General features: G+C 42.1%; 2 protein-coding genes across 3 annotated transcripts in view; one reads left to right on the top strand and one right to left on the bottom strand.

Moving 5' to 3' along the window:
• The window catches only part of LOC135496080 (uncharacterized), a 28,730-nt gene extending 15,072 nt beyond the window's left edge, over window positions 1-13,658 (top strand). The window contains exons 1-4 of one of the 2 annotated variants that reach the window (XM_064785198.1): window positions 459-1,694; window positions 11,083-11,457; window positions 12,026-12,242; window positions 12,502-13,658. In XM_064785198.1, coding sequence (XP_064641268.1) covers window positions 1,008-1,694; window positions 11,083-11,457; window positions 12,026-12,242; window positions 12,502-12,680 — 1,458 coding nt within the window. In that variant the 5' untranslated portion in view covers window positions 459-1,007 and the 3' untranslated portion in view covers window positions 12,681-13,658. Of the gene's footprint in view, window positions 1-458; window positions 1,695-11,082; window positions 11,458-12,025; window positions 12,243-12,501 lie in introns of those variants that run through there. The other variant, XM_064785199.1, reaches the window with a different exon arrangement.
• Window positions 13,659-13,676: 18 nt separating this feature from the next.
• LOC135496079 (macrophage mannose receptor 1-like) lies at window positions 13,677-23,692 on the bottom strand. The gene is made up of 6 exons (XM_064785196.1): window positions 23,259-23,692; window positions 17,091-17,511; window positions 16,504-16,696; window positions 15,461-15,862; window positions 14,374-14,564; window positions 13,677-14,110 (listed from the first exon to the last, which is right to left on the bottom strand). Exons 2-6 carry the CDS (start codon window positions 17,155-17,157, stop codon window positions 13,839-13,841), a joined length of 1,125 nt encoding a protein of 374 aa, XP_064641266.1. The 5' UTR covers window positions 17,158-17,511; window positions 23,259-23,692; the 3' UTR covers window positions 13,677-13,838.
• Window positions 23,693-24,720: the final 1,028 nt, after the last annotated feature.

Genomic DNA, 24,720 nt, shown 5'->3' with positions numbered 1-24,720 from the left:
GGATTGCACCAAGGCTTGTCCGTGAAGAATTAACTGAAGAATCGTCACGATTCTTCATTCCATGCATGGATCACGTCAAGGTTCTTTCTTGATTCCTGGATAACATCTCGACAGCTGTTTAACCCCAGCCAGATCGTTAATACATATACATGTGTACAAGAGAGGAGATCGATAATGAATGGAGAGGTATCACGATGTGAGATTCCATGAGTGTGTGTCATTATTTGATTTGAGATATAAGGTGCAATTCCTCGGTGTCAGCTGGGGGCAAGTGTAAGTTGAAAACTGGTACATGTGCAACGACACTAAGCCAATGCGTCATATTACCTAAGCATCATGTACCAAAGCAAAGTTTAAATGTGCCAGGAATCAGTAAAAAGGACATTATGTATTTTTACCATGTGATGTCCCTGTCACTTTATGCAGTTTTTATCTAGCAGGCAACATGTGGCTGTTGGAACAATTAAAACACTGTAAACTTGGGAAATAGAATGCCCACGTAGAGCCCTATGGGTTTATAGACTTGCCATGAAAAGAGATGCCCAGACTTCAACATGAATCAATTGACTAAGAAGTTGCTTGAGTCATATTGCAAGAAGATCGAGAAGTCACTGCAATGATCCTGTCCCTCTTTGACCTGCTAGGTGTGCTCATTTCCAATAGCGATGCCCCTTGCCATTTCCTCTAGAAGTGGATTATCTAGAGTCCTATCATGCAGTGAACAGGAGTTGATCAAGATTGATAGTGAGACAGAAAGGTTTCGATGCCAAGTATTGTTATACGTACGCCAATAGCGAAGCAGCGGGGATTCATCGATAAGCGAGAAGCGAAGAGTGATAGGAGCTTCCCGATGTGTGAACATATTGAGTTGCGACCCAATCGAGCACGTATCGAATGCTTCACTCGTGGAACGACGGGGTGACAGTAATGGACAGGATACCATTTCGCCATCAGTATATCAGATGGAGCCGTAATTAACTCAAATTACTACGTGAATACTTATATTAATGAGCGGCAATCGAGTGACATTCGCCCTGGATACTCCCGGGGAGCAAGACAGCTTGCGTATACGAAGCCCTGGCAACGTTAAACCAACATGCCGTAGCTGGAACGGCGAACTGCAGTCGGAACCGCTAGGAATACGTTGGTATGCGGTGATGACTCTGGTGTTCATGGATCTGATTCTCTCTCTAGCGGGTACGGTCTGCAGAATGCCTGGGCCGGGGAGAGGGGATGATGGACTACCGGAGTGCATCCGGTTAGCGCCGAATGCCACTCACTCTCTCATCCTTGACATAATGGCTGTGACAGTGGCAGTAATCGTGGGGTTTCTGTGCGCGAAAATAGTCGTGGACTCAGTCCGGTCCAGGTGGACTAAGATAACTGTGATAATAGTCGGCGGAGGGCCTATCGGGCTACTCTCTGCACTCATTGCCGCAAAGAGCAATCGGGTTCAAAAAATCATTTTCTTCGAAGAAAAACATAAAAGTGCGCTACTGAATAGGCCACAGCAAATTGCACTGGATGCAAAGAGCGTGAGGTTCTTGAAGAATATGGGTGTGGATTTTGACAATATTGAAGGTTGCTGGAATGACAACTGCTTCTTTACTCGGATAGGAGTCTTCCAGGAGTACCTTTTGGATATTATAAACCAAGTGTACGAGGTGGAATGGGACATACGACTTGGACGAAAGGTAGGACTTGTCCATCAATAAAATTCAAATACTTGGTACGAATGAGCCCTGGGCCAAGGCTTTTTTTGTTGTATATGTACGGTATGCAGACGATTACGTCGGACTTCAGCACAGTTATTTGATTGAATTCGATATTCGATATAAGTCAATGTTTGCAAGGAGCACCTGTGGCTGTGTAGGCCTCTAGCTCGCTGTGATGGGAAACACATGGTGTCAGTATATAAGGGCATGTGTAACACCTCCTATGGGGCCATAAATTGTTGCAAACACAATATGAAAATATGAGATATGCTAAAGAATCGTGGACTTTATCAGAGAAATTATGGTGACACAAGCGTTAAGTTTCGATGTATACTGCGAGATAGCAAAGATTCCTACAGATGACTTCATGTGACCAATTCCTGACTTAAACCTGCCTTTAGTCTCACTGTATTGAAGGGTTTGATTTTGCTGCCACCGATGAAAAAAATCACCAAAACGATTACTTCTTTATTTGTTTTAGAATGCAGACTCAGCAATTGTTACATTCATCATTTCCAATAAAACTGGCGTCTACCTTGCAGTCTAATATGGAATTCGTTATTGCCTGTGTGTGGAACTTTGATAAAAACTCTCCGCATATTCTGACAACGCGAATATCAGGTTGTCTTGCAGTTATCTGCTCTGCCATATGGGCTCGACAGGTTATTTGGCTTTCCATCATGTCGAGGCACAACTCAGGTAAAACTTTTAAAAGCTTTCAAGCTGCCTTTTATGGAGTTTTCGACCAATATTTTTGATATTATTTTTCTAATGGGTAGAACAACGGAATTCTATACGAGAGGTCCGTGCTAGAACTAAGTTGACCATAGGGTCTTTGTGATGGGTTGAGTGATTGAGTGACTTGAAAAAAGCCATCTAACCAAGGCCTAGTTGTCTATTTCCATAGCCTATATAACAAAAAGAAGAACAAAAAATGTCTTTCAGTGTGTATTCCTCAGGGTACTTTCTCCGGATATCTTGAAAACGAAAGCGCTATCGTAAATGGTGAGTTTTCTCCAGCAGCCTGTTCTACTTCAGGGGAACGACCATGCCAGACGGCTGAAGAATGACATCCGTCATCAATCCCATTGAGTTTTGTCGATGACCACCTTAAGGCTGTAACTGATTTGAAGAATGTTTGGTCATACCTGGTCATAAATTGACAGAGTGGTGTTTGTTCTGATAACAACTGCTTTCCATAACTGACTTCACTATTACAGATAAATCCTACTGTATCTATATCATTTACGAAATCAGTGGTTTGGTAAATCCGATCTGGCGTATTATTAACGATGCAGTGCAAAAGAACATCCATTCACCATCTCAGTAATCCAACCATTAACTACAAGATTGTAAATCATCTCGAAAGAGTTCCTTTCGAGACATTGCTGTATATTGATATGCACCATTATTCCTAATGAAAATAACAATAAGTCTTGGGATGGTGATATCCCCGGGCGGTATAAGTCATTACCATCTTGAATGTCAGATTATGTGGCTGATGTTGACAACCGAGATACAGCGCATGATATACTTTCACCGATCTAAGATTATTGCATGATGAGACAAACACAATGTCAATGTTAGAAACCTGAACCAATATAGGTTTAAGCAAATCCTCAGTGCGCATGATATAGTCAGCCCGTCCCTCTGACATGTATTGCTGTTTCTTTGACCAGTTTCTGCTAGCCTTGCAGAGTTTCAATTCATTCGTTTGGAAGGCGCAGATTGAACTTCCTTCGAAGAGACAGGAGAACACATTCACGATATTGATTGGTTCAATAGCTTATTCACTTTACGAACACATGCTATAGCACACCCTCCTTGTGCATTACCGGAACTGTTATCAAAGACGTCTTTCCGCCCCTGCTCGAATTGGCCGCCAATGGAGACTCGGCCATTCAATATTCAAAAGACGCTCAAAGCCTCTTGTCACGGCAAATTTTATGACATTGTCACATATTGCACTTTTCGACCAGTATTTCGTAACTTGTCGCGATTATTTATATCATGACGTGACCAGCAAACAAAAACCTTTTCATAATAGCATTGGTCCTTTGCATAGTCAACACGTTGTGTAAACTCAGCAGTGTGCGCCGGATGACTATGTGTAAACTCAATTTTGACAATGACCAACTGTTTCTCTCCAAATGAGTTTTATGTTTGTTTATTTCGGCCAAGGGTACATGATGATATGATGATGGTGATGATGATGTCCACAGCATAACGATATTGCTAGAGTGTAACAACAATCATAGTGTTCCGACCTTTTCAAGGAAGTGGCCATGGTTATACACGTCTGTAGACATTCCCTTTGCATGCGATGGGTCATATTGCGGCGCATTCATTGATTGTGTTTGTGTGGAGAAACAATATCTATTTTTTAACAAGTGCAACATTTATTATTCGACGTGTTATATTGCCTGACCGTTAATGGATATAATATTCAAACTGACCAATATATCGATCAGCCGGTCGTATGCTGATAAATATCGCGTGATTGCAATGTCTCAGCAGATGGTGTTATGGTGTTTGATTCCTACTGGGCCGTGACTTCTCCGAATAGAATCATTAAAAAGTCAATAAACTGCAATAAAAACAGTGCACTACATGTAGGACAGAGACAACTTCTATTTCTAACGACAGTTATCAATTCGTAATTCGTTTTAAAACATTGGGGATACTGCAGAACCTGTCATGTCTGTGGTGATACTATAGATTTTTCATCTTGCCCTTTCAACTCCCCAATGCCCTGCTGGGCCGTCATCTGCCAGCATCCAATCAAGTTGGTCCAGATGGCGCTATTACTTGGAACTGATTATGGCCGCGAACATGATCTATCAGCACTGATATCAGAATGGTCGTGACGATATTGTCGTTTATTGATGACCAACGTACCCAGGTCACCGCAGAAAATCAGTTGATCTCTTAAATGTCACGAACTCATTCAATATACGCATTCATACTGTGCCAATGCTTCCCACGCTGTTAAATCATGAATTGCAATATGTTAGTCCGAGATACAGCAGTGTCCTTATGAGAAACCTTCCACTTCACCTATCATACCGAGTGTCCCATGCAGGGGTCATATTGTATGTTTTGTAGCTGGGTGTCGACTCCATATCAATATCTACCGATAGCTATTCGGTTTCCTTGCGATTTATAGTGAGTGATATTTACCGACATACTCCTTGCGCAGTGATAGTAGTGTGAAGAGGCGTTTTCTTGAATCTTATCGCTGCGTTGGAGAATGATTTACCTACTGTGGCGAACTGGTGTGTTTTGATTATACGTCACGTCTCGACACTAAGTCAAACAATCAACCATTCAGGTGCGTCGCGAAACCACTCCAGACTCTGACAGCCTGAATGATATACTATGGCCGCGTTGGTATACTTCCTGTGGTGACGGACTAGCTGGTGATATTGGAAGGAGAACAATACAGGCCGCGAGTTTGATATGGTTGATTTCTTTTGCGATACATGTCTTCGAATCGTGAAGATTACAAGCTGCGCCGCACACTTGGGGGGAAGCGCTCGCACACGATCACACCGACATGATATCGTGTGTATATATGCATAATAGGTGTGCTAGCGGCTTCAACCCAACGCTTCTTGGCCGAAGTAGAAAAGTTGCGGGGAAGACAGCAATAAAATCTGAAAAGGAGAAGCCATTTCATCTCCAACATACGACTAAAGATATTTAGATAGAAAAGGCTGAACGTTTCTTTAAATTGTTCAGAAATAGCTTTGCAGGTTTCGCGAACGAGACAGTCGACACCAAAGATGGCGAGGATGAGTTATTCTTCAGTCTTATTCCATTGTATAACAAACATTCAAATGTCATGCCGTGTAGTATACCGGATTAACATTTCAGTTGTTCTTTTTATGAGCTTCCATACCCAGAAATTGCAATAAGTCAAAGCATTCAAACAGAAATTTCGAATGAACAGTGATGAATGTCAAGTGCCCTAGCCTAAGACTGATATGCAGGCAGCCATCGGCATCCTATGCCATCCTCTTCACAAGCGAAGCTAGCCACATTTCACCAACAGAGAGGTTTAATATCGCTGCTTCACCCTCTGGCCACCATGTTGTTTGTCTGTCGGCCATGTTGAATGTTTTGTAATAGAATGCATGTTGAGAAAGACTTGAATATCACAGACAACGCCCGACCGCGTTCAAAACAAAGGAATCCGATATAAAACTGGTTGCCCCGAATACATAAGGAAGACGAATATTTAAAGGATGCTTGCTTCATAATGCCCTGGGATATTTGGGACAGATCAAAGATACATCTGACGCACGGGTATCTAAGATACCAATATTCGCTGTTACCTATCGCTGGGGCTGACATTATCATCTGTATTTGTGTATTTTTGTTTTAACAACAATCGGTTATGCTGCTTTAAATGCTTCTGAATGCATGTCAGCGTAAAAGGACCTTTGCTAACAATTGATGTTGACAATGCAATTCTTTTGGGGGGCAGTATCTATTTTTAGATTGAGACGGAATCTCAAAAAACAGCGGTAGCTGAAATGATTCGCTCATTGCCTATATACATGTATACCTCAGCAAATTCACATCCCTTGTTTTAAGTATCCATATTCTTAATCCATCAATAAAAGTACAATGAATACATACATATACCTGCAATAAATGTACATTTATCTTGATGTCTTGATGTTTGTCGAACTCATTTAGTGTTTAACATGAAATGCTTTTAACGAAGAAAAGTAAACATGACGAAGTTGCTTCTGTTCCCGGGCAAAACAGAGATAATGGGTTTGGCAGACTTTTGTCGTAGACGCCCTGCCGGGAATATGTTTTAAGGACCCCATCTCATACGAAATACTTTAACACTGATTACAACCATTAACTCATTAATTCAGAAATGGCGTAAATTCCGCTATCCACTTTACTCAAAATCCGTCACCTCTGCAGAATGGCAATCTTAACCTGACGTGGCTTCATTGGATGTGACTTCCACACATTACCGGCACCCTAAGAGCACTTTTGTAATGAGAGAGCATTCAATCTTCATTTGGAGGGTAATGGCCCAGAATCCGGTCTGAAATAATCGCAGTTCTGGCGTAACAACCAAAATGAAAAGCTTCTTGTTAAGGGATATGGGAAGAAATGTATTGATGGCTCTATTGATGAGTCTGATGTTCTGTCGTTTCAGTCGTTCCGGAATATATCGATAAGTCACATTGTCTGTTATCCCGACCTTCTTATTTGCCTCAGCAAAGGAATTAGGTACCGCAGCCGCTCATCAAGTTAATCATTTGTTCCCTCAAGCTCCTTGCGGAATTGGCCGCATTTTTTGCCGGATGACAAAATGGTTGGTTTTCTTCTGCGAGGCAGTTAAGCTGTCTGTCACTCGAGTTTCCTTGTTCTTTCGTCTTGTATTAATTTAAGCATTTGTTTTCGGGTCAGGCAGTCAGAAGAAAATATACTTGCTAAATATATTTGCAACGGGTTGAACTGTGGGCCATGCCGTCTGCAATCATCTTCTAGACAATGTTATGCCCAACTGGGACCGACTGTATTCTACCCAGTATTTCCCTTCAGCGAAGAGGCCGATGTTGGCCCTGCAGGCCATACTGTCAATGTGTGTTGCATTATTTCTCTTCAGCAGCTAAGAGGTGGATGTCAGTTTTGCAGGGCCAAGCGATACTGATGTTGGCCCATTAGGCAATGCTGCTCATATCCTTTAAGCATCCCTTCAGCTAAGAGCACAGGTCCTGCAAGCCATGCCGTCCATTCAGTCCATTATTTCCCTTCAGCAACTTGGCCGATGTTGGCCATTAGGCCATGCTGCAAATATCCTTTTCAGCATCCCTTCAGCTAAGAGGCCGATGTAAGCCCTGCAGGCCATGCCGTCCACATTAGTTCCACGATTGACAGGAAAGCAGGAAATTGACCATTAGAGGAAATATCAATGGCAGTATAGAACATCAAAGATCGTTCATCCATACACGGCTAATGCAATTACTGTGTTGGCTTCCTTGCTTATGAAATGGCTGGGTAGTGTTACAAATGTGGACGAGGAAAGGATAACGATAACGGTGACATATTTGTTCAGTCTTCTTTCCAGAGAATGATACTTCGCGCTTTTGTCCGTATGGAATAATGGAAATATAGTGTTGGTCCACATTCTGTCCTTTCTCAATTCTTAGAATAATTAGTCTGGTTACTCTAAGCTCAATTGTGAGCTGCAGTAGTTAAGACTCCTGTGAACGGTCATATATCTCAGAATCTTTGTCAATTGTGAGCTGCAGCAGTTAAATATCCTGTGAGCGATTATATCTTAGGAGAGTCTCGAAGTGCTTCTCTATTTATTTAGTGGATCGGATATATCGCCATAGCTGATACGGAGTGTTCTGATCTGCATATTTCCTACTAGAAAAGGCCGCGCATACCACGATCACTAGCATTTTCTTATCAAACGCCGCAGGCATTGTTAAAGACAATACACCGCGCCAGTGGCAACTGATCTCATCAGAAAGTAATGAAAACCAAACGAACCATTCAAAACAATCATGGAATGGAGGCTTATTTTAATGATACATTATGTGGTGTGGTGAAAGGGGCGCATGGTGAGGCATCTGTACGTACATGTACACGAAGCGCGCGGAACAGATATTTTACACGGTGACCATTACGTGATGGTATAAAGAAGACATATATTATTTTCGCTTTTTTTTCTGACATGTTGATCATGGCTCGTAATCTCATTTCTATGAAATTGTATCTTCTCTTGACAGGCAGAGGACGGTTCCCACATTTTGCTATGGACAGTGCAGGCAGACAATGCAACGCCAGGATCCCTTTCCAATTTCGCGCTGTTTGAACCCGGTTGCCTGTCTGAGTCACAACCACCTTGTCCTATCACGTTCGACAATGTACTAATTTCCTGAATTGCAGCGTGCTTCCGGCCATGGCGGCCGTCCAATGGTCTTCTAATCTGTTTGTGTGTGACAGGCTAGGTTCCTGTGACGTACAGAGGAAAATGCATTCCTCATTGTACCGTACCATCAACTAACAGCATGGATGATAATTAGCACTCTTGGTAAGGATATATAGTGGAGGGGGGGGGGACAACGATATTTCTGTGTAACTTAGGAAACCAAGTCATCACAAAACTGCGCAAGAAACATACATCATAGTGAATATATCAAATCGTACTTAGATCTACAAGCTAAAATCCATGATCATTAAATGTCTCATGCGTCTATCAAATTGTGTTACATTATCTCATAATGCAGGTGAAATAAGCACCTTCGAGATCTAATTGACATTACTTGCGTCAGAGTAATCTCATTTACCGTCATTTCAGATAACGGTATGCCATTAGTAAATTATACTCTGGGATTTTTTCCCGGCTTGAGATCGACTTTAAGACATGCATGATATGTCAGTATAAGTACCAGTCTGATAGCCATCATTCGTCGGGCTCATATTATGTTTCATAAGAACATCACCAAACCTCACGTCTCTCCGGGCACTTCACTTCCGTATCCCTGTCCCCTCTAACAAGAATCTTTCAATAGCCTCTGCTCTAACATAGCCATGCCATTTCGCTTCTAACAAGGATGCTATTATTTGCTGGAAAATACTTAATAATACGACTTCAATTGGCATTTCTAACTCTTATGCAGAGTAAGATCAAAGCACTATTGAATCAATTCATGAATTTTTCCCCGGTCAGTGGAAAAAACAACTCCAACGACTGAATTATTGCCGAAAGGTTCGACGACACCATCACCCCTTACCATGGTCACCCCGTCACATCCGTACCCTCTCACCCGGCCCTCACCACCCAAACTCGGCCTGAGCACGCATCCTTGATGTCATTACTCGCCTGAGAATATACTTCACACAACTCTAATTGGCCTTTCTAATTCATGAGCCTTGAAGATCAAAGCACCCTCGACTGAGAATTCCAATTACAATCTTGTAGTTCCTTCCTTCACTTCAAGTCATCCGGTTCATAGTCGAGCAAGTCCTTCTGCTTACGGCACAGAGCTCTTCGTAATAGCGTGAGTGCGAGTGGCATAAGAATTTATCCTGCTTCTCAGGAGGTACATGTAATAAGCTCAAATTTTCAATGTATCTATGACGTAGATACTTCACAATCATTTTTTTTAAACGCCGCAAAAGCATACTTCGACCAATTTCTGGCGGAAATTATTAATTTTGTGAAACACCTTCTTACCACAAAATTTCACCGTGGGGCTGTTCGAAGTATGCCTGTATTTATTAGAAATTACGCTGATCTTGATTATACCGACTCAAATATCCTTCAAACCTCAATTAAAATATTCATGAATACATTCAATATGAGCAGCTATGCATCTTAATAAACAGTCTAGTTGAAATGGATTCTGAGGTATTTGAAAACCACAGTGTATGCTGGTGGTTGAAAATAATTAAATGAAATGAAATTCTTCGCGGAAGAAGAATCATCAACTCAATCATTACGATTCAATCACCAGCTACCGGAGAAACTTTATAATCCGTGTCTATTACCGGTGCCGCTACGCATGCTCCGGGTAAAATACAGCGCCAGCGGTTGATAAATTGGATGGTTTAATAATAATGGCTCAGCTAATTACATAGAGGCAGACGTGCTGCAGCGACTTGGTGGAGAAAATAATACAATAGAAATTTAATGACAGAATGAAATAAGAGACCATTTCAAAATTCACTGATGGAGAACGATTCCGGTCGTTATTCGCTCTATCCGACCACGACAATATGCGTTATACTCCGGGTACCGACATGGGAGAAGCAGCTCACTGACGAAACGAACCCAGCAACACCAACCGAATCGCAAAATAATCTCAGCATATTACTGCTTCATTGCTGAACCATCTGCGTGACACCATTACTATGACGGAGTGCCGCCATTTAGGCGATAGCTATCCGAAATGGGGCTATAGTTGAAGATCGATGCTGGATGGAGACGTGTCGGAGAGGTGGCTGTAACATGAGGTTGCCGTCTCAAAAAAATTCCAATTATCAAGTCAGCGCCGTAGTTAGCCGGCCTGATGTCGATATCTCGCATCCGCGATGTAATGTAGGAACGAATCATTTCCGGAAAGATTCTGTCCTTTCAATTGCTCTTTCTGGTTCTGTCTGAAAAGTCCCGACAGTTTTTGGCCGTTTTGGAAGAATAATACCCGTCCGTATCCATAAATATGAGTCTCTCCAATGATGTCGATGAGACGATGACACTACAACGTATTAAACAAATTGTATTTTCCGTCGGCGAAGGAACACACCGGTACGCATGCATATACATGTATACATCTATACTAAATAACTTAACATAAGGAATTTTGGCCTTTTTTCGTTTCAGTTCACAAAAGATAGTCTCAAAGAGTTGGATGGTGTTCCTGGTCGTCTCCTGGCAATAGTCTGTGATGGCACTGACGGCCATTCCGCCCGCTGGCTTGGCCTGAGTGATGAGTTTATGCCGATCTCCTGCAAGTCGTATGGTGCGGTGGCGGCCATTGAGCGGCCGGAGCAGCGCCAGGTACCAACCCCAGAGATTAAGGTCCATGGTTTAACATTTGATCTCACAGCATTCAACCATGACTATGAGGACGAATTCCCCATCAATGGATTCCATTTTAAGATATTTGGAAGTGTTAGGAATCGATATATGGCGCTGTCTATACCAAAGTGCGAGTCAAAGATGGTGCGGACTCTAAAAGTAGTGCTAGATAAATCGGTAAGTATTTGGTCCGGGAAGTAACTAGTGATGAAGAAATGGAAAAGGTCAATTAGACGACGACACTTGAATGTGCGGTGCTAATGTCGCACCTCCTTCCTTGACCACGACTGGTTTCTGAAATACATGTAGTATTACAGCAAAACCCTGCCGCAAGCAACACGACTGTGACCTCCCGCTTTTCTACCTAAATGGACATCTTGTTACCCCTCTGGACACAAGCTCAGAATATGACAATGTCAAATACACCACGAGGGAGGGTTTAGTCCTTCACTTCAAAGTATTTTCGTAAACTATTTGCGGGTTAGCTCAGTGAGGGAACATCATGTGTTGGAATCAATTTGTGCCTTGGGTTGTCTTCTGAGGAGCGGAAATTATAATAATAACGGTGAGGAAGATGATCGTTTTTGATGTTGCTGAGTACAGAGACTTGGGGAGATGACGCTCCTACGAACTATATTTTCAACAAATTTCTCCTTCCGAGGGGGTTATCAGTTCTAAAATGTAAGCTTTCTGTCAGAGTGGATGAAAAAATCATGAGAGCACATTTCATGCTTATATATTTCAGATAATGCGGAGTATATTCCAGCAATGTTTTAATCGTTATAAAAATGAGTCGGAGAGCAAAATCAATGACAATCTTGCCCTGAAGAGCCTGAAGTTCAGTCCAAGACTGTTCGAAATCAAGATCTCAAAGCGACTAGAGAGTGCTGTGTTCATAGAAGATGCCAATATATTTGTTATAACTGAAGGGGATGCCAGTAGATGCGTCAATTTCCACTCAGGTAGGGCACGGACTTTTATTTTGCATATACATGTAGGTCCGTGGGAGAGGAGAGGCCTATGCACAATGAAATGCTTCATAATTCATCAGAATGATTTATATATTCTATTTTAGTTCGTCCATTTATCTTCTTATTGCGTTCGACCACCGCATTCACCTTCGAGTAACCAGTCTGGTTATGCTAAGATATCACGAATGGGGCTGAGCGGGCCTCCATCTATCAGCAATTGGCTTATTCAATAGTGTTTTCCCTATTGCAGGTATGGATATCAACCTCGGTATTCGTGGTCTCCAGTCTCTCCACAAGTTCGTGCGAATGGCGGCCACGGCCGCCACGGAACGTTCCATCCTTGGTGCATTGCGATACAAATCACAACATTCAAATCAGGTAGTTCAGGAGTATCTAAAACAAGGACTGAGGGAGAGCATGTACACGTAACAATCATAGCTTTTGACCACTCCACCTTGTTCGTATTTCAAAGCGTGGTGGAGATTCTATTCGTCATGGATAGATGGAATGGGGATTGAATATTAAGATATAAGGAGCATAACAGGCCTTTTTTGGGACAAAAAGTGCCCCCCCCCCTTCACACGTACACACGTACGCACTTCCTACAGGAAGGTACGGTTCGCGTACTAACATTTTGATGAAGACCAGTAAACCCTAGTCACCCTTGCCTCTAGCCCTAAATAATCGGATGTCGTGTCGCCCTTGAACCCTCTCCTGTTGGTCTCCTAGCAAACTTTGTCTGTCAGACCACAGGCAACTGAATCGGGGGTCAGTGTCAGGCCTAAAATGTTGTAAAAGGGGTCTTCCTCATCCGCCAATGTCAACCATTATAAACGGCATGTATTTATTGTGATACAGTTCTAGTAGGCCTGTTTTTAACATTATGATATCTACTCCCCCCCCCCCCCCACCACGAGCAAAACTTTCCGTCATTGGAGAGATACTTTGATGAAGATTTCCATCGTAGAATCAGTGATGAAACAACATGGTCGTATCTACCATGGACCACCTTAGAATTTATGACGGGCCCTTATACTATTTGAATACATGTAGGCGAACTCGGCCGATTCATTCTTATTTTCCTGAATTCACTGTCTCTCTAATGGATTTATACTCCGATGTTTATACGCACCCATGATGGAACCCACAACATAGAATCTATGACGGAATACCCAGTTAGAATCCTCCATTGGCCATCATTGGATCTATGATAAGGATCCGATTTAAAACATGGTTTGTGATAATCGTCATAGATTCTACCATGGACCGTCATAGATTCTTTGACGAAAACCTTTGCTCGTGTAGGTACGACTTGCTCTACTCTTCTCTTAGATATTCATAGCTTCGAAGCCTGGATGTTTGTATGTTCCTTGTAGTGTATAGAGTATACGTGACCAAATAAATATTTCCTTACACACGTATTGTATTTTGCAAAATCATTTAGTTTCTTCCCTTACAATTCTTAGTTTGAAAAAGAGAACTACTTATTTTATTACGGTGTCGATCATCTTCAGTATTATAGTAGGCTGTGTAAAATGAACTGATTTTCACCTTCACGAACGCAGTTATTCAGTCTTGTCAGTAAAGTCAATTCAATATGATCATGGTATCCACACCAGTAGCAGCAACAAACCTTGTGTTTACATCAACTACGGCTCCCGGTAACACCATACATTCTCCGCTAGAGGCGCTGTACTCAACGGCAGTGCACAGGCAGCCATGTTGTGTGGTGCAAATGGTGACGCAATCCATGATGCTCCTAGCTGCTACGGAATAGCTTCTCGATACCTTCTGAGATATCTTCTGGCCCCGCCGCCTTGTGTACTTGAGGTCATTCGGCGAACAAGGCAGAGAATGAACTGGAAAACGAAGCGAAATGTTTGTCATGCAGGGATATAGATGTTACATATGATATACATTGTACATACCGGTACCTAAAACCTATATCCCTGTATCTCTGTTGTAGGATTGTATAGCCTATATGTATGCAACCACGATTTGGGAAAGTACCACAAGGCGAATGGGGGCGAGAAAACTCGCTATGGTCACGCATAGTATGCCATTCGTCCCAACCCCAACAGGACGTGGAACAACTTTGAGTTGAATACAAGTCAGTGCCTACCGTGTTCACAGAGAAGGCCCTTCTTGTTACTGCAAGACTCCGGAGTCCAGGCCTGGGCATCACTTATCTTGGCTATCACACATTGCTTATCCCAGTCCTTCGGCTCATCTTCCTTCCACGGAAGGTAGGCCACTTCGTTCCCATTCACCCAAGTCCATTTCTCCACGAAGAGACCAAACCAGACCGGTGAACTGATTAAGCAAAATATGATCTGTTAAGGTAAAACAAGTACCATGTCGGCGATGGCGGGAATAAAAGTGAAAAAAATACTTAGAATCGAATTACATGTACATGTGCGTGTAATTGTAAAACTAGCGTTTTCAACAGAATACTGTTGTTTCTCAAAGTGGGTCTGGACTCATTTTAGTAAAGGAAAACTGTTACACAGCCATTCCAATACTTTCCATCCGATTTTTAATTTTGGCTCATGAGGTGCGCAGAAACAAATAACCTTCGACGGAGTATGGAGACTACCAATTGGTTAGAAAATGCATCTGAATTTGGACAAGAAAAGACATCTCTGATGATGTTATCTGGAGAGCAGAGGCTGTCATTATGATCAAAGGTTGCTTTTATTTGCGGAGCATCGATGAAAACGTAGAGGAGTATCTCCAGTCAACAAGTAAAAGTCATTGAAAATCTCCAACGATAAATTGTCCGCCGAACAATGGTTTCTATCAACGGTCGTGGCCTCCAGAGAACCATACACATTATCCGTCAAAATACAATAGGGCCGGACACTTTTTCCAGGGGGATATGTTCGCCTGCTACACCGACACTCACGACAGTGTCCAAGCGACCCCAAAGTTTTTGACTCCCGTCGAGGACACCGGTTACCGGAGGCTATGGACGGAGTAACTCTCTGATAGTTCAGAATGGCGTCGGAGGTGCTGCAGATTTACTCAATCGTTTGTAGGGCATCTGCGAACAGTTTCTGATACATACAGAAACACTTTACGCCGTAAAAGTACCGGCCTGACATAACCGGGTTACCTCGAGACACTCATCTTTTATGAAACATTCAACTTTTTGAGACCGCGCCCATTTTCATAACAGTCTAGAATTCACCGCGATAATTTACCCTTACCTGATAGTTGTTATCACTGGCAATAATTTTTCCACCTTCTCCTTGGTATCCAGCCTTGCTAAAGTAGTGTTCTCCGCCTTGCACTTCTTCTTCGCCGTGAAGAAGCTTTCTTGGGTGGAATAGTGCTTGTAGCATGCGGAATTGAAGAGGGTGTAACTATGGTCGTCGCATACATCGCCTGACGAAGGAACCAGCGCAGCTTTCTCGCAAAGAAATCCCTTTTGATCTTCACAGTCGGCATCAATCCACCCATTAGCATCACTGGCTACACAGCGTCGACGATGGATGTTGGTCATATCTGGCCTATCCGATGCCCAGATTTCATCGTCGAGGTTAAGCGAGTCATTGCGGTCCACCCAGATCCAGCGCGGTGGTTTTATCCCGACCCAGTAATCGCTTTTTCTGAAAGAAGGTTGTGTAGTGAGGAGAAATACCAAGTATAAAAATGGTGGTCAGCGCCTGACCTTTGACACATTCTTATATTAGAGGGGCCTTGGAAACGGGACGATGTCCCTCTAAAACCATTCGTAGTCGCCATACTAAATACTAAGAGATCACCACATTGAGATTGTGACGGGGTCGCGTAGGTGGAAGTGTGAACTGGTGACACAAATTTCAATATTTGTGGGGTGTTCGACTTTTCGTTGGAACGTTCCGAGTCGATTCATCAGCTTGATCCAATACAGTCAAAAGGGTTCTATTATTCAAATTTCAGATTTTCGGCGGTACACTATTGTAACAATTAAGAGTCCATCAGGAAATGCCTTGATCATTAATGATCGTCGAAGTTGCCTACGTAATCCGGATTTTGTCGAAGAATTCTACTGTTCAAGAGCGAAAAAAATTTGCCGAATAAAAAACATGGGATACAGCTTGTCTCTTAATCTGGCTGCACCATCAGGAATGTTCTGGTTGAAGAACCTCATCTTTGTTCGAGAACAGGGGTCGACCATAGCCTAAGAATATATGTTTCAGACAACTGGGTCGAAAAAGACAACCTGAATTTAGTCGGTTCGTATACTTGAGTTTATACTAATACTCACGTAAAGAACGTTGACGGTATATTCTTAAGAAAATTAAAAATATCTGCGTTGTAGATCTGGACGGCATGCCCACCGACGTACTTGCACGAAGCGTCGGCCGTCTCCCCTAAGACATCAGTGTTGTTGAATGTGTAGCAGATTCTGTGCTCTCGGGAGGGCTCGTAGATGACGCTGGGAGGGAGGCATGGCAGCGCTGGAAAATAACAGGAGTGACTAAAATAAATCAGCCCTAGGAAAATACCATACCTATTCTATGAAGTAATAGTTTTTTTCCTGCCTCTAAGAAGATGTATACATCGTTTTGGGCCGTGGTGTAATAACATGTAAGAAGTTAAGATTTTTCCTTGGAGCTGGTCATAAAAGTCAACAAATTGTCTTCTTAATTCGAGTCCACTGACGAATTTGAGTGGGTGACCTTTATCTAAATAATTTATTTTACCTTGGCACACTTGAAAATCTCCCCAAGGATTTTATCAAAATTCGTTAAAACGGGTACAGAGCCGGCAAAATGATGAAGACAAAGAGCTGTACGTGCGCGCTCAGGTCTCTGATGAAATGATATTCCACATGGTAAAAACAAAACTCACCTTCCGATGACCCAGTCAGAGCGAAAAAGATGACAAAGCCGCTAATCCATCCAATCGAAACGTCCATGGTGCTCAAAGGACCAATTAGAGTTCATCGGAAGATCCTTGAAACATCTGTCTATTCCTGGAAGACAGCGACTGAAGCAATTCTTCTCGCCGTACGTCTAAAATGTGTCTTACAAGTGTCAAATCCTCAATAATAGCACTTTTTACACATTATCTGGCCTTGCTCCCGTTATTCTCATTCACAGCTCCAGTCATGGTATGGGCAAACACACTCAACGAATTCTCGCGCAAATCGCTCGGTTTTAATAGAAAGGACACGGGGAGGTGGCGAGTGACGTCGAGTCACGTGACTACACGTCATATTGAAAACAAACGGAGTTAATCCAGTGTTACCACGACACACCGCCTCGTGCTTCTGTAACATCAAGCGGTAAATAGTTGACCGGTATCACCATCCCTACGAATCATCGGCTTCTTGTACGGTATCGGTTTAGCATAATACAATACAATAGCGACCAGGCCCTCGTATTCTGTTGTGTTTGAGGGGTATATCGCTACCCTTGCCTAGCCAGATGTCGCTCTGGTAAATTTTAAACAAACTCCACTCTCGCAGTCATGGCGTGTGGCAGAGGTGGTTGGATATTGCCATTTTTTAATGGTTCATTGATACGCCTAGGTGTACAGGAGGTCTCTGGGCAAAATATCAGTCCTGTGACCAACCAACCTACAACCAACCGACAATAACATCGTAAGCAGACTGCAATATTGCAATGTATCGCTACAAAAATATAGCCTTTTGTCTGTTTCTTTTGTGACTTCATTTCCTCTCATTTCTCCTTTTTGAAAGGTAAAGAAATACCTATATCCACCGTGGGTATTGAAATTCGAAATATAACAAAAAACGAACCGGACCTAATCATATCTAATTAATTGAATCGTTTATGGAAAATCTAATTATCTGTATTGAGCGTCCCCTTTAACATTTGTTAAAGATATTATGACAGGATGAAATTACGTGCGGTCATTGAAAAAGGGAAACCGAGAGATTTCGGTATCTAAGCAACGAGTCAACAATGTGTCGGAATTTAGAATGATACACTATTCTTTGATCGCTGGGTCCAATACAAACGATGAAAATGTACGATTGATTCTATGTCCTGCTGGCCAACGCCGTTCGTTAAAAAATTGAAGTTGGTAATTGAAATTTCCAATTGCGTAAATACGTTCTTGATATAAATATCACCATTGCCGTTGAGTAGACAGCAAAGTTGCATGCATTGTAACTGCACTACGGCATTGTGTAAACTGTATTTCTTTTTTCCTGACCCACGATAAAATATGAAGAGCGTACCCCATTAAAGGAGAATATAGGCACGATTAATGGAAGTCCGGCAAATAGAATGCAAGAAATCGCAGCAGGGGTATTTCCTACATCGCAGTACATGGAAACTATTCACACTGAGAAATATAAATTTTGCGGAATCAAACACTATCCAAGCCCCAAACTGCGGTAACTATGCATAAAGTCACAGGAAAACTATCAATGTCAGCATTATTTCCTGCCTACAAGGCCCTGAACTCATTGAGCCACACTGAGTTAGTCACATGAAAAACTCATGGATGCTATAAATCCGTCAAATAATCCTTTAAATCTGACATTTGGTGGGTCCCCAGCTGTTGTGAGAGGTGAGACCCAGTTGCAAACAGTCAGAGCCAACAAAGGATCCACATTAATCACGAGTTTTTCAATTGATTAGCGATGCTGGAAAAAACAAGTTGAGGTTCAGGCTGTAGTTCCTTCTCTATTTGCTCATATCAAATTACTACACCATTGACTATATCTTTAAGCCTCTTCTGAATACATTCTAAGCAATTAACAGGTGTGATGCCGCTGGATTTTGTCATCTTTAGTAACTCACGCCCGAATCGCGGCCAAGTAGAAACGGCCGTTTCAACAGCCTTGAGATCACCGAAAAGAATGTTATCTCGATACGTGAAATGTTAAAAACAGTCCGGTGTTGACGTTCTTATCTCGGGATATGCTCCTTCAGGGCCTTTCCTTCACAGCTTAATCTCCCAATCTTACCTTTGTAATGTGTGCGAGGGGAGGAGCATTCTACTGACCCTAGTATTTGAGGAGAGATATACTCTATCTAACGCCAGACGTCGAACGCGTGTCATGCTTGTGATAATTGTTAACTGCACTTTGTGTAGAAATCCTGCCTGTGAGGCGTCAGGGCTTTTACTTCTTTATTCAAAAAAGAGAAAAATCCCGCCATAAAGACGACCTACAACCATCCCTGGGCAGAACATGGACCCAACATGGAGGCAACACACCATAATCCATCAGAATAATAGCGCCGAACATTTTTTTCCAGAGGGACATTTTTAACGTCTACACCAGCATTCAGTCGGGCAGGGAACTATGACGTGTGACCGTGTCCTGGCCAACCTCTACCACGAGTGGAACGGTTACACGGAGGAATATAGACCTACAAATATTGGGGCTTTCTTTGCAATCAAAATTACTAGAATGGTTCCTTCGGGTGACAAATGAAGTCTATCATTAATGGTTGGCTTTCTCTTCCGGCGAACGTCGAAACTAATCGGGTAAACTGGTGGTATTTCCGATACTAAACGATTCTTCAGCTTGCAGTTGATTTTCCACCCGTCGAGGCCCATACGGTGTCCTTTGAGAATGGATTGGTGTTTATGACTCCAAATCGGCATCCAGCCTGCATTGTCAACTTCTAAGTGCTCAATCCTGTATCCGTCACATCTACGGTAAATAATGAAACCCAACATTTTTCTGCAGTTACATATCAAATCGCCTTCTGAAGTGAATTCCATGAGTTTACCAAATATATCCTTACAGTTAATGGGCATACCATTTGATAAATCCGCCCTTTGAGTTGTATCCTCTAACGTGATACTGTAGACAGTCCCTTTAATTTTACCCCTCAAATCCGTGCAATAGATGAAAACGAGATCGTTGCCGTATGATGGGCGGTAATAGAACTTTGCTCGATAGCACTTTTGCGGGACAATGGTATATGTTTCCTCTTTATCAAAAACGTCTTTAAGGAATATCACGCCAGGCATTTCACATAAGGAAAGGAAGCGTTTCCTGAACAAACCCTGATATTGAATTAGATCACCAATCGAGGCATCGTATTCAAACATTTGTAGAATGGAGAATTCGCGGTTTGTCTGATGATATATTCTGACCCTATTCTTGGCAATTCCCCCTTTGGTTGCTAGTATGATGTATCCAGAAGCCACATCATACCACCAGCGATCCCTACCAGGTCGTACGGAGATGGGAGGCTTGAAAGACAACCTACCAGTTTGCCTGAACATGATTCTCTTCGGTAACTCGTTTCATGTGAGAAGAAAAAAATCACTTTGACCATCCATTGCAAAAACAATCAAAATGTGCAGATATTCTTCTTGTAAAATTGGGAGAAAAACGACAACATATTTTACTCTTTTCCATTAAAACAGAAAACGTAACGTAACTGTGAGGGGCGTGGCTTTCTTTTCCGATAAAATACTCAAAATGCGACATGTGACTGGTTTTACATTTTGCGGATAGCAACCGAGGATGTCAGTATCAATAGAGGGTGATGTAGTCAACAGTCATAGTCGTTTTCCTGAGTGAAGAAAGTAAAGTGTGAAGAATGTGAAGTAACTAACAGACGATATAAGCACTTAGGAATATAGCGATTTGATCTATTTGATTTGATCTAATTACAATATCTATTTCTTTAAAAAGTTCTTGTGACCTCCCAGATCGGCTCCGGGTGATTTAACTAATTTTCGGGACACTGGTATGACTTAAGAAGAATAAGTCAACGAGACATGTAATTTTAACGACATCATTCGAATAAGAAGGTTGGTGAGGTGCAAGCTTACATGTATTTGTAAGACAAGAAAAGTGACTGTCTTCGTGGTCTTTATGAATACTTGGTAATATGCATAAAAAAATTAATATGTGGTCGCTTTTCTGGTTCTCAACAGACATTTTCCCAACTATATTGGTGTATGTCTAAGACATTCTCGCATATATGTTAACATAGTTAAATCTAAATTTGTTTTCCATCTTTCCCTCCAGACTGTACACATTACCAACAGAATCTACCCCAAAATCAGTAAAATCCCGACGATGACCGATATTCGAGTGAAGAATAGTAAGAAACGGCTCGATACACCCATGAAAAAGTCGACTTGAAGGGAGGCAAATAAAAGAAGAAATGTCACATCCTAGGACAAGCCTATTAGGGAGTGACGACGACATGTAAAATACTGGTGAGCTAGGGTGGCCTCGAAAGGATTGTGAGTATTCGGGATTATTACATTTCACCAAAGTTTGTATTAGATTTACACGGGTTCTTCTCTTCTCATATACCGATATGTCCGGTTTCGATAAAAACAACAAATATCCAAGCATTGACTGAACATGGGGATAAGTTATTTCGACACCGTTCGCAAGAAGTACATTTTGATTTTGAAAAGCGACATCGTATAAAACTAATAATAATAACTCGTTTTTAAAGCTTCGTATGATCGAGCAAAAGGCGTGTTTCTCCCATACTCGAAAGTATATAAAACTCTTCCTCACAAAGTAACTGAAATTCTTGTTTAACTTCTTTCGGATAAACGCCTTACCATTGCCAACGAGTGAAACATGACCTAACTTTTCTTTGATGAAATCAAAATACTGTATGTTCGGCTTCTTTGGTGAGGTAAAGAAGACTAAATTTCCATAGCTTTCAAGGTGACGTCCTAAGTGGCCAAAGTCTCTCTCCGTGCGTGATAGCCACACGTTGTGTAACACAGTGTATGCGAAGCTGGTTTCGTTATACCCGTAAACGAGAATGCTCTCTCTCGAGACTGCAAGCAGATATCCTCGAGGATAACTGAAGCCTAAATATAGATCGTAATCATAAGAAGGAATGGGAGGGAGAATGGGAGCCTTACGGGCCAACATCATGTAGCCATGGCCTTGCTTGGAAAAGGTTTGTCATACATCGATGTATAAAGTAGTTACAGCATGCAAACGGACATAACAGATCGTAGGGTTGAAAGTAAGTGACATAAAAAAGTTAGTTCTTGTTTCCAAAAGATAGCACCCTTGCGGCAATGTTGGATTTCAGGTCGGGTCCAAAATCATAGAAACTTCCCATACACTTGGCAATCACACCACAGAAGATTCACGGCGGTCACTCAACCGCATCTCGAGTTATGTAAGGGCGGGAATGCACAAATGAAACGGCCAGGGGCCATTGTGGTATTGTATAGACTCCCCTACGGTGAGCCAAAAAGGTGGCGGCCATGTTGGACCTTACATTTCAATTTCAAGCTGTCAGTCAATCGAATCTTCGAGTTATGGGACGGAATGCGAAAAAAAGATGGCGGCTTGACGCCATCCTTTTGGGCTCGAGCCAAAAATCGATAGGAAACATTCGAAACACCAGGCCTTCGTGCCACAAAAATGGCAAGTCCGCTGGACGAGTGATTGTTCAGTTACTGAGCAGAATAGAGTGGTGCGGAAACCAGCAGAGAACATAATGACCGCCCACACCCACAGCTTTTAAACTTCGTTGAGCAGGAGCATAATTCATGTAATATGAAACAAAATTATGAAAAATTCACCTTTTCTTGAAACATTCGTGATCCATTTGAAGGAGTAGCCTGTTCCTGGCTTAAACACGTTCCTCTCTTATGGTTCTGATGACAAGAAGAGCCCACTTCGATAGACACGAAGTTAAAAGTTGTACAACTTGTCCGAGTAAAGCAGAGGATACTGCAGTGTAAAGGTGATACTGAGGGAGTAGATCCGAGATCAGGGCTTATAAGAGCTAGGTTGCTGATCAAATGATGATAAAACGAACTTATCAATACCTTTGCCATTTTGATGACGAGATCAGGCGTGTTTTAGGTTTCCATCTTTTTTTTTAGTGACAGCCTACCGGAGAAAACCCACGTAAACCAAACTTTCCTTTCTGTTGTTCATTAAACAACATGGAGATATCTTTTTGACAGTTTGGTCACGTAATACCATTGATTTAAAAAATAATTAAAATGGTGAAGGTGCGGGTGCGAAGCATCCAACTTGCATTCAGTGGCCGATTAGTTTAACTAAAAAAGAGGTATACATACATATTAGTCAGCGTAGCATCTTACACTCGTTTTGACGGCAGGTTATGGACCTGCCTGGACCCACCTCGATTACTTTTTTTGGCAGGTTCAGAGCAGTGCATATTCCAGCAGGAGAAAAGTATAAGTCTCAATATAACGAAAAATGGTAACGGTTTAGAAGATCTCACGCTGGCCATGGCCGAAAGTCATAATTTTTTAAAAACGTCAGTGTCTTTGATACATTTAAAATTGTGCCACTTTGACTAGACTGCCAGCTGCAATCTTGATAAAGCGACAATATGAGGATTTTGATTGAAGGCACCAGCTAGTATATATCTTGGGTTGAAACACAGGAAAGTCGCGTCACCCGACAAAAAAGTTGCCGTAGCTCGATCGCCGCAAACGAGATAAGATGACCCCGATAAAGAGAACTTCCAACCTGCCCATGACGTGCCAGTCTGCCACTTATTGCGTTTCACAAAGCATCTCCCGAACTCTTGTGCATTTTCATGATATGACGAGCCCAGCCAAACAGCCAGCGGCAAGGCCATGGTGATGGAAATATGGTATTGTAAAATTCAATGGGGACAATTTCTGATAGGAATCGAATGGGACAAAGGCTTTGTTCTTGGCTTCAATGCAAAAGACAGACGGAGTTCATGAATAGAATGATAATGTAGGTTTTGTAGTACGTGTATATTCATAATTCATACTCTTCATTATGATATTAACCATAATCATACAAAGCTTTCACTGCAGCATTTCCGAGTTATTGAAAGGTATTATCAATTCAAATGGCATCTATACGTATTTCTTTTTCAACAACACAGTCATAGACTTTCATTTTCTAAGCACAACTGGCTGTATCTTTTCACTGTGCATGCTAGATACCGGTATGAGTTGAAGACCCGAGAGTATTGCAATAAATCTCAGAGATGATGATGAATTCCTCTTACAATTTTCTGGCATCAACAAATATTCAACCAGAAGTTTAAGAAACCATGTTTAGTCGAGCCCTGGCTCTCAATTAATATATTAAGTATCCACTACATGCTCATGCCTGTGTTGTCAGCGAAACGTCCATGGTGCTCTAAGGACCAATTAAGAGTTCATCGGAAGATCCTAGAAACATCTGTCTATTCCTGGAAGAGAGCGACTGAAGCAATTCTTCTCGCCGTACGTCTAAAATGTGTCTTACAAGTGTCAAATCCTCAATAATAGCTTTTTACCAATTATCAGGCCTTGCTCCCGTTATTCTCATTCACAGCTCCAGTCATGGTATGGGCAAACACACTCAACGAATTCTCGCGCAAATCGCTCGGTTTTAATAGAAAGGACACCGGGAAGGTGGCGAGTGACGTCGAGTCACGTGACTACACGTCATATTGAAAACAAACGGAGTTAATCCAGTGTTACCACGACACACCGCCTCGTGCTTCTGTAACATCAAGCGGTAAATAGTTGACCGGTATCACCATCCCGG

Source organism: Lineus longissimus, chromosome 11, assembly GCF_910592395.1.
Source record: "Lineus longissimus chromosome 11, tnLinLong1.2, whole genome shotgun sequence".
Taxonomy (NCBI): Eukaryota; Metazoa; Nemertea; class Pilidiophora; order Heteronemertea; family Lineidae; genus Lineus; species Lineus longissimus.
The sequence above is the reverse complement of the archived record's forward strand: the minus strand, read 5'-3'. Positions and strand labels throughout refer to the sequence as shown.

What these genes read in the sequence shown, in the direction of transcription:
- LOC135496079 (XM_064785196.1), bottom strand. Translation starts at nt 17,157, where the DNA reads ATGGACGTTTCGATTGGATGGATTAGCGGCTTTGTCATCTTTTTCGCT. An exon ending in TCTGACTGGGTCATCGGAAG is followed by an intron (nt 16,697 to 17,090) that starts GTGAGTTTTGTT and finishes GTTATTTTCCAG; the next exon opens with CGCTGCCATGCCTCCCTCCC. An exon ending in ATACCGTCAACGTTCTTTAC is followed by an intron (nt 15,863 to 16,503) that starts GTGAGTATTAGT and finishes ACCTTCTTTCAG; the next exon opens with AAAAAGCGATTACTGGGTCG.